This window comes from Lucilia cuprina, chromosome 2 (genome assembly GCF_022045245.1).
Source record: "Lucilia cuprina isolate Lc7/37 chromosome 2, ASM2204524v1, whole genome shotgun sequence".
Lineage (NCBI taxonomy): Eukaryota > Metazoa > Arthropoda > Insecta > Diptera > Calliphoridae > Lucilia > Lucilia cuprina.
This window is the reverse complement of record NC_060950.1, coordinates 55,972,319-55,986,102: the sequence shown is the minus strand read 5'-3', so window position 1 is coordinate 55,986,102 and position 13,784 is coordinate 55,972,319. Positions and strand designations below refer to the sequence as shown.

General features: G+C 30.4%; 1 protein-coding gene across 2 annotated transcripts; it reads left to right on the top strand.

Moving 5' to 3' along the window:
• Positions 1 to 1,872: 1,872 nt before the first annotated feature.
• Positions 1,873 to 12,574, top strand: LOC111685105 (1-acyl-sn-glycerol-3-phosphate acyltransferase alpha). Of its 2 annotated transcripts, none has more exons than XM_023447344.2 (4): positions 1,873 to 1,964; positions 11,257 to 11,447; positions 11,514 to 11,647; positions 11,713 to 12,574. In XM_023447344.2, exons 2-4 carry the CDS (start codon positions 11,272 to 11,274, stop codon positions 12,216 to 12,218), a joined length of 816 nt encoding a protein of 271 aa, XP_023303112.1. In that variant the 5' UTR covers positions 1,873 to 1,964; positions 11,257 to 11,271; the 3' UTR covers positions 12,219 to 12,574. The 2 variants fall into 2 exon arrangements, with proteins under 2 accessions (XP_023303112.1, XP_046812477.1); XM_046956521.1 differs by lacking the exon at positions 1,873 to 1,964 and adding an exon at positions 6,841 to 6,856.
• Positions 12,575 to 13,784: the final 1,210 nt, after the last annotated feature.

Below are 13,784 nucleotides of genomic sequence, written 5' to 3'. Positions count from 1 at the left end.
TTAAATTGTATATACTATATAAATTTTTTATTGTTTTAAATTAGGAAAGATTTTAATGAATAAACTAAAAAAATCTGATGAGTAATTATTATAAATTTATAATATTCACTGTTTCTTATAAAAAATATGATAAGATTTATATTTGACTTTAGATCTTCTACAAATTTGTTTAATACCTGTTATCGTTAAAATTTATTTTATCGATTTCTTTCGCAATAAAATTGTATAATTCCGTTTAATGTTAAGAATTTTGTTTTGTTTGAGTAAAGTACAAAATTTATAAATATTGTATCCAACTTGCGGGTAGTACTAGAAACGTCAGTTATCAAATGCATTTTTTTGTTAAAAATTTACCAAGACATTTCTACATTTGTACATAAGTAAATATTAGCTATTAATAATTAAATTTCCTTTATTTATTTATTAGTTTTTCATACATACATACTTACATACATATACTTATATTTTTTGCAAATATCTACAAATAAATACAATTTGTTTGTCACAAAGTTCAACGATTTTTATCCGTTGAAGTAGGTACACTGAGAAAAATTTGTGGTCAACAAGTTCAAAGAAAAAGTGACAGGATTTTTACAACAAAAAACTACAGATTAGACTATAGTCTACATTATAGACTAGACTAAGACCAGCCGAAATACTAGACTATAGACTACACTAGACTAGAAATGTTTATAGACTAGGCTATAGACCAGACTCTAGAATATACTATATTAGGCTATAGGCTAAGCTATATACTAGACTATAGACTAGACTATAGACTAGACTACAGACTAGACTATAGGCAAGACTACAGACTAGACTAACCTATTGACTAGACTACAAACTAGACTTTAGACAAGACTATAGACTAGACCATACCATAGAGTATACTATAGACTAAACTATAGACATGACTATAGACTAGACTAGACTATGAACTGGACTATAGACTGGACTATGACTAGACTATAGACAAGACTATAGACTAAACTGTAGACTATACACTAGACTATAGACTAGACTATAGATTAAACTATAGACTAGACTATATACTAGACTATAGACTAGACTATATACTAGACTATATACTAGACTATATACTAGACTATAGACTAGACTATAGACTAAACTATAGACTAGACTATACCATCGACTAGACTATAGGCAAGAGTATAGACTAGACTACAGACTAGACTAACCAATAGACTAGACTACAAACTAGACTTTAGACAAGACTATAGACTAGACCATACCATAGAGTATACTATAGACTAAACTATAGACAAGACTATATACTAGACTATAGACTAGACTATAGACTGGACTATAGAGTGGACTAAGACTAGACTATAGACTGGACTAAGACTAGACTACAGACTAAACTATAGACTAGACTATAGACTAGACTATAGACTAGACTATAGACTAGACTATAGACTAGACTATAGACTAGACTATAGACTAGACTATAGACTAGACTATAGACTAGACTATAGACTAGACTATAGACTAGACTATAGACTAGACTATAGACTAGACTATAGACTAGACTATAGACTAGACTATAGACTAGACTATAGACTAGACTATAGACTAGACTAGGCAATTGCATAGACTATAGAGCACACTATAGCCTAATGTATAGACTATACTAAAGACTAGACTATAGACTACACAAAAAAACTAGGCTAATCGACTAAACCGGAATAGACTGAACGATAGTCTATATTATATTTTAGCGTTTAAAAAACAACTTTTCTTTAAGTGTATTTACAATAACAAAAAGAACATAACGTATGTATGTAGAAATTAATCGTTCATATAGTAATAGTTGATAAGAACACATTCTGTTTTTTGTTTTTGGTTTCGGCACTAAAGTTTCAGGCAAATTCATAATAATCTACAACAGGTGGATTTTAGTATTGTTTAAACAGTCGATACATAATCTACAATAACTCTGTCCAGTAAGTTGACAGTCCCTTTAAGAATTATTAAAAAAAATAATAAAACAAAAAATTACGCCAAAAAGTGAAATTAACAAATTAAGGAAATTTAATTTGCCAATTGTAAATGCGATATGTAAATAAAACAACAGCAAATGAAAATAATTTAAACAGAATGATTAAATTAAACAAAAAAAAAAATTGTGTTTAAAATAGCAAAATAACATAGTGATTATGAGTAGGAAGTGTTTAAAATTATTCAGTTACATTTTATTGTTTCAAAAAAAAAATACAATAAAATTCAAATTCAGTTTTAATGCAAATGTAATGGAAAATAAATTAATTGTATTATTTGTATTTAATTATTATAATTTAAAGTGTATTGAACTGCAAAAGTAAATTGAAAGAGAAAATATTTTCATTAAAAAAACGAACATAAATTAATTACTTTTTACTAATTCACTAAGTTTTTAATTTTAATTATTTCACTATGTTTTAAATAGCCATTACACAATGGGCCGGAAAGAAAAATATTTAAAACGTTATCAGAAAATTACTTTAAAATTCGTAACATGGTTACGATATAACAAACGAAGTTTGAACAAAGTTCAATCTTTGTTTGGGTTCATCTTTCCTGTTGAAGACATCCCTTTTTCTTCAGCAATTTGGCTTCTAAGAATTTTCACTTATATGAGCTTATTAGCCAGTTTACTGTCCCATCCTTTTGTGTTGGCAGTGGACTTTAAGATCCTTTACCAGTACCAGATTACCATCATCACAGAGTGGGGAAATAATTTCCTTCAAGTTCTAAGATGCCGCCAACCTTATCAACATCATGTACATGCAGAACTCACAGCTTTCACTCTCTATTGGTTGTTTGCCCCTTTGAAGAGATATTATTGCTGAGAAGATCTTCTACCTTACTCAGTTGGACTATTGGAACATTTTCTTGGCAACTTTGGCTGCAAGATGACGGATCTATTCCGTTTTCACTTTCAAACCTATTATACCTTGTTGGCCGAACCCTATTTTAAGACATCCTTGCATTCGTCATTGATTTCGCTGACGAACTTGTTTCGTTTCCCTGGAGACTTTTTTGAATGAGTTATGTCTTGGCTTCGACTTTACAATAGAAGTTGGGTTGCTCTTTATACCCTACATCACTTAAGAGAGGTTATATTGGGTTTGTGCTGATGTTTGTAAGCACAATAATATTGGTGCTATACCCACCTTAAAGTAGACCAATCGGCTCAGAATCATTTTAGGGTCGATTTAGCTATGTCCATCCGTCCATGTAAACCTTGTAGTCAAACTAAAGTTCAATGAAATTTGGTACATTATCTTCTTTGGTCCCAGGTACGAAGAAATAGTTCAGATCGGTCCATTATTTCATCTAGGCTCCGCCGAATAGGGCTTTTAAGTTCATAATTATGTTTAATATACTCGTATGTCGACAAAAATCTACAAAACCAAGTTCTACTTGGTTGAACCTTGATTACTCTCAAGAACTATTAGTATAGGGCGTCTATAAAAAGAATGGACTTTATTTATAAATAAAGTAATCTTTTCGCTGTCAAAATGTTCCAAAATGACGTTTTTTTTTAATTTCAGGACACGATATCTCAAATTGCAGTTGTGGTGAAGAAATTCGGTAGAAATAAGAATGTCTTTTTTGACATTTATAATAGATTTTAAGAATAATTATAAATACAAAACAAGTATGAATGTATAGTCGGACGTTGCCGACTATATATTACCCTACACCAGTCAGTATGTTAAAAAAAGTGGATAATTTAAAAAATAAAGCATTTAATTTGTTCTTCAAGAGATTTTCTACAAGACTCAGAAAGTGATTCTGAGCCGATTGGTAGAACAAATATTTTTGGGTGTTACAAACATCAGCACAATCCCATAATACCCTTCTCATTTTAGTGGTGTAGGGTATAAATATCAGAATGACAATATAATATTTTAGTTTAACAAACATAACTCTAAGTATTATTTTATTACCTTGAATTGTTTGTCATAAATGATAAAACTAATCTAAGGAAATTCGATTAGCGATTAGATGTGTATATAATTTTATTTTAACTTGTGCCAAAAATGTTTAAAAAGTATTTCAAATCATCGTTTTTGTGCAAAATCTTTCCATTAAAAAAACAAGTAATATTTCTATATTCGGCTGTGCCGAATCTTATATACCCTTCACCAAGTATGTTTTAAAAAACAGTTTTTATTTATTTTGTATCTCTGCACACATGTCACACATAACATACACACAAACAAATATAAACTGTAGCAGAAAGAAATATTAACCGTTGTACTGTATTACCAACATATTACTGCTTTATCTCCTTGTTCTTGTTATACCCTTCACCTTCGTGAGAACAGAACAGCATCCAAACATACAAAAAAAAAAAAAATACACAGCTGAATAAAACCAAATACATCTCCACACGCACATGTACATCTTTATCCAATTCACAGTGTTGTTGTTGCTTTTTTAACAAAGCATGAAAAAATGTGGCTTTTTTGATGAAATTTTCAGAGGTTGTCTCGGATTTTTGCTCATATCTCCGTTATTTATAGACCGATTTTGCTGATTAAATAGTGATCTTCTCGAAAGCATGTTTAACTGAATTATTGAAGATTCGTATCTCGCTGATATCTGGGGACCTCTAAAACCTCTAAATTTCAACTGACAGACAGACAGACAGACGGACATGGCTTAATCGACTCCGCTATCTATAAGGATCCAGAATATATATACTTTATAGGGTCGGAAAATTATATTATAGAAATTACAAACGTAATGACAAACTTATATATACCCTTCTCACGAAGGTGAAGGCTATAAAAAACCAATGCATTATATCACTTCAAAAAAAAAAACTTTAATAAAAACTAATAACAATGTTTAAGTACAAAAATACAATATGATTAATACATATATTAGTACCAGTACTGAGAAGTACCCAGTACCATAAACCACAAATTGTTTGACGGTTTGACGATTAGGTACTTCTTCTATATTTATTAGATTAATTTCCATTTCTTTGTTATTATTTTATGTGTTTTGTTTCCTTTTTTTGTGCAATATTTGATTAAAGTAATAATATTATTTAATATATACATATTGCTTTATTTTATTACCTAGAAACGATAAAAAAGAAATATTAAAAGTTTTTGACATTAGAAATATCTGCTATTGATCGGTTGTACATTGTTATTGATTGTGTCAATCGTAAATATGTCGGCATTTTTTTAAAAAAAAAAGCTAATCACTTTTTGTACTTAATAATTTTTTTTTAAATTGATAAGTTTAACTTAATTTTGCTAAAATGCTAAATGTTTATTAAAATAACTTCATACATGCTGGATTTAAGTATAATAATTACAATTTGCATTTAAATGTTTAACTTAAACCATAAATGTTATTGTTTATTCAATAGAATGTTTTACATTTCGGGAAATTTTATTAGTGACAGTCAGTTGAAATTAAATTTTTTTATTTTAAAAACAAACACAAAACCGTTGACCTACAATAAGGTAAATAAAAGACAGCTGTTTAATTTTGTAAATAAGATAATCAATAGTACAAAATAGATCTTGTAAAAGTTTGCAACGAGAGAAAATGTTTACGCTCTTGTGAAATAAAAAAAGAAAAATGTATATAAGCTGTTTAGGTATCTTGTAAACCAGGGATGGAAAAAGAGATTTTGTTTCAGTATCAAAAAATATTTAAGAGAGTACTTTTTTGGATCTCAAAGTACTTAGGTTAGGTTGATAGGAGGATGTGTACTACATCAAATCCGAAAAAATGCACCTAGGACACAATCGGGCCTGTTGTGCGCTCTTTATCATGAAAAAAAAAATAACTGAATGAATTATTCCAATCAGTGTTAGTCAGGAATGTTATTTCCGGAATAACATCACTTAAAAGATATTTGGATCTATCTTCGACGAATGCCAGGCAGTGGCAAAGAAAGTGCTCCAGAGTTTCACTGTCCTCTCCACATGCTCTACATGCGTCTGAATCCGCACGTCCAATTTTGCATAAATGTGCTCGTAATCCTGTGTGTCCACTCAGAACACGTACTATTATACTAACTTCAGACTTGCTCTTTTTGAGATTTTTTGTTTCATTATTCCAAGAAGTCTTATGGGATTCTCTCACCCATATTTTAGTTCAGCTTTTGTTGTGTCGAATGGTTTTGCATGTGTCAATGTAACTGCCTTGAGCTACCTTCCCTTTAAAGCTATTACATTCGCTCTTTCGTTACTTGATGAAGTTTTCCCAGGAAATGCATGGTATCTCATAGCTACGATACAAATATTACCACTAATACTTTGTAAAATGTTATATTTAAAGCACTCATAGCGCGTTTTCTTAAAACTCAGGGCATAATATCTCAGATTCCAGATGTGATGGAGAATATGAAGTAATACTCATATACCACTAAAGTGGTATAGGGTAGAAAAATTATTTTACCAGACAGATTTACTACCGGTTAAACGATAATCGGATATTGAGATTGTAGCCCTGAAAGTATCAAATAAGACTCGGGAGTATCACGGTACTTTTGCACATCAAATAGTGTCAAAAAAGTACCATCGTACCAATTTTGCCATCCCTGTTGTAAACACAAAGGTGAATAGGAAAACAGCTGTTTTCATCATACATTGTTACTGTTTTATACCAATCGTGTTAACTAAGTGTGATCGTATGATATATAGACAATTTAAAAAGAAATAACACCCTTCTTTTAGAAAGATTTGGTTCTATATAAACTAAAATTTTATTTCAATATCTTTATTCGTTCAAATTTTACTTTTATTCAAACTTTTGTTAACTTTTTTTTAAAATGGCGTTTTAAGAATACCTCTGATATATTATATATGTATCCATTTATGTAAGTTTTGGAGTTACAGTGCGGCTGAAGGATGAATTTTCCCTGTAATGTGTTGCGCGGTCCACTGACCTATCAAGGGGTGTGTTCTTGAAGACTGTCGTGTGCTACGTAAAAATATACGGGTATCGGGAACGAGTTCCCTAATTTCAGAGGAACACATTCCATTTTAGTATCGATAGAACAGAGAAATACATCCCATGTTGCGACGGTGCTCAAGTGAATCAATATAGTTGGATGCCCTACCGTCACCGATAAGTACCTTCGCCCTCTCTTGTACGCGGTCGAGTAGCTTTCAGTCGGATATTAGTAGTTTAAATAGAAATAATATATGAGATGGAGTGAAGTATGTCTTACATCGTTTCTTTCTATAGTTGAAAATGTATTTAATCCATCGGATATCGCACTATATTTTCATACCCAAAACCCATAAATATCGATGGACTAACATTATCTGCCACACGTTTATGTGTTGAAAAACAACATTGAGTCTTGCGTTATTAAGCTATGCACCTCTTTGCCCCAATCTCTAGAGGGCTTGGCCTATAGTTGAATGAATAGGAATGGCAGATATTGCTGTCATCGGCAAAAGAGTAGATAGAGTTGGAAGTTTGATATAGAATGTCATTTATGAAGATAAGAAATAGGGTAGGAGAAAGAATGGAGCCTTGCGCCACACCTGAATTAATGTTGAACTCGTTTGATGAGATTCCATCTATAACAACTCGTATAGTCCGATAACTAAGAAAGTTCGAAATAAATCAAACGATCAAATGCAATAAGTTTCGATACAAAAGCACCATGTCACACTCTACGAAACGCCTTGGAAATATCTAGAGCCACTACTTTACTTTCGCCAAAATGGTGAATGGAATGACACCATTTCTCCGAAAGGGAGGTAAGAAGGTCTCCCGTAGAGCTAACTCTACGAAAGCCATACTGGCCATCGTTAAGTAAATTTTTGGTCTCTAAATATTTGACAAGATGGAAATTTCCATAATTTTGGAAAGTGCAGAAAAAATGCAATTGGGCGATAATTTTCATGATTATTAGCCTCTCCCAGCATGAAGAAAATTTTCCGGCATGGTATGGAGTGCTAAAAAGATTAGCTAATGGACGAGCTAGAGTCGAAGAGCACTGCTTCAGGACCAATGCCGGAATGCCTTCAGGTCCAGGAGAGTTATTTATGCTGAGATCCGCTAAAACCCTTTTAAAGACACGCACTCGGAAGACTATGTTTGGCATATTTACTGATACCCTTTACCTTTTCGTAGCTGCTTGTTAGACTTTGCGAAGTTCCGAGATGCGGAAATGATGCAGTGATCCGAATTTCTCAGAGGTGCAAGAACATCCACTTCATACTTATCAGGGAGTGAAATAAAAAAGATCGAGGGTATTATATTGGTGCCCTTCAACACTTGAGATATGTGTTGTTAAACCCCATTCTCAATGTTGCCATACAAAACAACAGAAACCCTCGTTGTTTGTTATCAAAACAATGCATGTTTTATAAAAAAGAAGAAGACAATTGTAAATGTAATATTAAAATTTATAAAAATTTAAATTTAAAACAAAAAAAACTATTTCGAAGGTTCCTTTATAAAATATTTTTCTTTTTTTTTAATAATAACATTTCTTTTGCTTACTCTTTTGCATTAGATTAAAAAATGGCACCCATTTTAACAATTTACGAAGATGCCCTCATAGCGCTATCCTTAAAACATTTGTGGAGTTCAATTTCAAAACTTAAACTGGAAATCTCCTTCGTTATGCCCATCTCAAAGTTTATGGCGATAGGACCAAACATCTAGAAATGACAGATTTATTTAAAACAAGTAAAAGTTTAATATTCGGCCGTGCCGAATCTTATATACCCTTCACCATGATGTATTAAAAAACAGCCAGTACGAATTTTATTACAAGAAATCAAAAAATACCAATTGCAAAACGGTAAGGTACCAAAAAGTAATTTTTCTAGGTTCTTACCTAGTCAAGGCCCTACATGCTAAATTTAATTTTTCTAGGTTCAAAATTATAGAAAATGCAAAAAGTACCTTTTGTTGACCGAAAAGTACCGGTTTTCTATGTTCTTACCTAGTCAAGGCCCTACATGCTAAATTTCATGTTTCTAGTTACAATATTTTAGAAAATTCAAAAAGTACCATTTGTAGAACGAAAAAGTACCAAAAGGTCCCCTTTTATGTGTTCTGACTTAATACGGACTCTACATACTTAATTTCATGTTTCAAGTTTTAATATTATAGAAAATTCAAAAAGTACCTTTTGTAGAACGAAAAAGTACCAAAAAGTCACTTTTTGTAGGTTCTTACCTAGTCAATGCCCTACATTCTAAATTTCATGTTTCTAGGTTTAATATTATAGAAAATTCAAAAAAGAAAACTCAAAAAGTACCTTTTGAAAAACGAAAAGGCACCAAAAAGTTACATTTTATGGGTTCACATCTAATTCCAAATCTACGTACTAAATTTCATGTCCCTTGGTTCAATATTATAGAATATTCCAAAAGTACCTCAATTTTTGATAAAATTTGATATCTGGTATCCTGTAAAAACTGATTTCAACAGACAAACGGACATGGCTTAATCGACTCCGCTATTTATAAGGATCCAGAATATATACTTTATAGGGTCGGAAATTATATTATAGAAATTAAAAACGGAATGACAAACTTATATATACCCATCTCGCGAAGGTGAAGGGTATAAAAATATCCGTCTCCGCAGCCGCAATATTGTATTTCTACACTTACTATTAAATTTTTTTTTTGGCTAAACATTAAAAATTTATAGTGCATTGAATTAAATTACATTGAGTATAATTTTACGATTACTTCTGAGTGTGTGTGTATGTGTGTTTAAATTTAAATGGACTTAAGGGAAATGTTATCAAACCAATTAGATTTATAAATGTATAATTGTATTATTTGCATTTCTATGAAGTGGGACTACTTAGGAAGCTAATAACTTTGTCTTTATTATACTATAACATGATATCAAAAAAGTACTTTACATTTTACACAAAAAAAAAAAATAATAATTTTGTTACTAGACTTTAGAAATGCAATAAGGTTTTATTAGATGGGTTAGTTTTTTACACACTGAAAATAATCCATGTTCAACTTTACGAAAAAAAAATTTCGTAACATCTATTTTCGTAATATTTACAAAAATTTCGTGTATAATACAAAATATTATTTAATAAAACTTTCCTTTCGTAATATTTTTTCTTAAATTTTAGCGAAATTAAACATAATGATATTAATTATGTTATGATTAAATAAAACTACAATATTTTTTAAAACTAAAAAAAAGTATAATATTATTGTCGAATTGTTTTCATAAAAAAAATTGAAAATTCGTGTGGAGAATAATTTTGAACTAAAATTAGAAAATTTATTTTAAAATGAACAAAAATGTTTCTATAAATTAATATTTCGTAAAGTTTACCATATTTATTCAAAATTCCCTTTTTTCAATTTATGTAAATTAATTTTTTTCAAGAATATTTTGCATTATACTAAAATATTTCGTACAATTTCGTATATATTACGAAAGAATTTCGTAGTGCGAAACAACGAACGATTCGTACAATGTACGACATTTTTCGTATATTTTAGGCATGGATTTTTTCAGTGTACCATACACCACTATAGTGGGGAGGGTATTATACGTTTGTGCTGTTGTTTGTAACATACAAAAATATTGGTCCAATTTCCCACCTTTAAGTATACCGATCGATTCAGAATCATTTTTTGAGTCGATTAAGACATGTCCGTCCGTCCGTCTGTCCGGCTGGCTGCCTGTCCATATGAACCTTGTGCGCAAGGTACAGACCGCAATTTTCAAGATAATTTAATGAAATTTGGACCAAGCATGTTTTTTTGGCACAGGGACGAAGCCTATTGAAAATGGTTGAAATCGGTCCATTATTTCACCTAGCCCCCATACAACCGTACCTCCCGATTTGAACTTTTTATGTCATAATTACGTCAAATATTCTACTATCTCTCTAAAAATTGGCACAAGTAAGTTTTATATAAGTATACATGACACGGCAGATTTTTGTAAGGATCGGCCCTTATTTGACCCTAGCCCCCAAATGTCTTAAACGTCTAAAATTGACTTGTAACCATTTGTATCGCAATGATACTCAACAAAACTATATCCTTTTCCCAAATTTACCGAGGATCATCCCGTATTTGACTTATATAAAGCCTGGTGTAGGGTATTATATGGTCGGCCATCCCCGACTATATTTTCCGTTATTTCAAATCGATTTGATAACACTATTATTAAAATTTTTGTTATTTAAAATTAAATGTTAATTCAAATTATTTTTAAATAAAAATTTTAAATTTTATATTTTTTAATACTTTTTTTTAGATTTGTCCAACAAAAATGGCCTGTTTTTGTGAAATGATAGGGCTCGCCTGTTTAGTGGCGCTCCTAATGAGTTTTTCCAATAAGGCACCATATCAGCTAAAAATGGCCATATTTTTAATTGGTTCAGGAGCCATTGTACTTATTTGTATACCATTTATGATATTCAGACCAAAAGATTATAAAAATGCTTTGTAAGTTTAATAAAATGTATAAAATTTGTAATGTATTAATAATTTATTTAATTTTAAAAACTATAGTGCACCCGCCTGGGCCTGCCGGCAGCTGTGTAAAGCTTTAGGCGTCACCATGGAAGTAAGAGGTCTTGAAAATATACGCAAAGATACTGGTAGTGTAGTTTTAATGAATCATCAAAGTGCTTTAGATCTTTTAGGTAAGTAATGTTTGCCCTGTTTTTGCTCTATATATGATTTTTATTTCTTTTATATATTTTCACAGTTTTGGCTTATCTTTGGCCTGTGATTGGACGTGCTACCGTTGTCTCTAAGAGAGAAATCTTATATTTACCCTTTTTCGGTTTTGGTTCCTGGCTTTGGGGTACATTATTTATTAACAGATCTCGCAAATCAGACTCCATAAATGCTCTGAAGAAAGAATCAAAAGCCATTAACGAAAGGGGCTGTAAATTATTACTCTTCCCCGAAGGTACACGCAATTCCAAAGACACCTTGTTGCCTTTCAAAAAAGGTTCCTTCCACATTGCCCTCCAGAGTCAATGCCCCATACAACCGGTGGTCATATCGAAATATTGGTTCTTAAATAGTGAAGAAAAAACCTTCCGATCCGGTCATGCCATTATACAAATTTTACCCGAAATTCCTACAGCTGGCTGCACAACGGACGATATGGATGCCATAATCGATAAAACTAGAAATATTATGCAATCTGAATATACCAAACTTAGCCAGGAAGCTAAGGCCATCAATTCAAAAAAGCAAAATTAAGTAATAGATTCACCTTTACATGAACATTTGAACATCAACAACTTAACGAATTAAATGACAAACCACAAGAAATTCTAGTTTTAACTCAGGTATTGTAGCATCAATTTCCTAAAGAACAAAAAAACCCAAAAACATACAAAATTTTGTATTGATTACAAAAAGCATACCAAAAAAATAAAAGACGGACAAAGGAAAGATCTAAATCTTAAATCGAAAAACAACCAAAAAAGTATTTGCTAAAGCAATTAATTAAGAGAAACTGTTGAAAATGATAAAAGACATTTCTCGGCGATAAGTTTAAAACTTTTTTTCTTCTGCTTACCGTAACGAAGTAAAAATTTAAGAAAAAAAACAACGTACGAGTACTTTGTTTATAAAGATTTTTTTTTATTTTTTATTATTGTTTTAAGTTATTAGATATTGTATTTATTCTATATTTGAAATATATTCATAGTAAATTTAACTAATTTTAATAAAAATGCGTTTAAAAAGAGGAAAAAAAACAACCAAACAAAAACACACAATTTATGAAGTAAATTTGAGTTTTATTTAAAGGAAAATGTGATATGTATAATGGAAAGGGTTAGTATCAAGATGTATTTATTTAAATGATTATGCCATGGTTAGTACAAGTTTAATGAAACTTCCGTAGAATAATATACAGTAAATCAATTAGGTAATTTGCCTATGGAATTTTTTTTTTTTAATTTTAAGAAAAAACTTTATCTGAACAATTATTTCTAGCAAAATAAAGCAATTTGTTTGTTTGTATTTTTTTAAAGAATATCTTATATTTTTATTTTCTACCATTAAAAGTAAAATCGTTATATTGAATAACGAGATTTTTGATAAAATGTTAATTTTTTGGGTCAATAAAGTATTTTGCTTTTTTAGGTTTTTTGTTAATTTTTTTAATATTGCTGCATTATTTTATAAAATTTAATATTTTTATTACTCCTATATATTACAATAACATTTTTTAGATATTTTAGTAGAGGAACGACTAAATTTTGACATTTCTTAACCGATTTGTTAACCTATATACCTATCAGAATTTATTAATATTTGACTTAACATGAAAACTTTCGTTTCTTTCATTAAATTTCGAAAAAAAAAGTAATTTTCAATTAGATACATGCTATATTAGATACTCAACGGATTTGGACCTAGAACAAATGTTTTGTGAGGTATAAATCTATATATTATAACAAAAATAATCCGGGTTTTTAGACATTTTGTATTGATAAACAAAAACTGCATCTATTTAGGGAGTATTGTGTAAATTTTATTTAGAATTGTATAATATTGATTCTTATTCAATAAATCTAACACTTAATACCATCCTAGCCACTCTAAGTATGGGGACATCACCATATACCACTATTAAGGTCTAAATTTAAACATAGTGTTCCTCCTAGTTCGTATATAGATTTTTAAAAAGATAAATCAGGAGTCCAATAGTTTTCCTTGGATACAAGTCGCCTCTCTTTGGCAATTAAAGTTTTGAAAGAGCACTCAGTGCGTTTTTTCTAATAATTCTTTGGATCATTTCATCTATTACTCTAT

Coding starts and splice junctions, on each gene's coding strand:
- LOC111685105 (XM_023447344.2), top strand. CDS start 11,272: ATGGCCTGTTTTTGTGAAATGATAGGGCTCGCCTGTTTAGTGGCGCTC. Junction 11,448..11,513: donor AAAGATTATAAAAATGCTTT/GTAAGTTTAATA, acceptor TAAAAACTATAG/TGCACCCGCCTGGGCCTGCC. Junction 11,648..11,712: donor AAGTGCTTTAGATCTTTTAG/GTAAGTAATGTT, acceptor ATATTTTCACAG/TTTTGGCTTATCTTTGGCCT.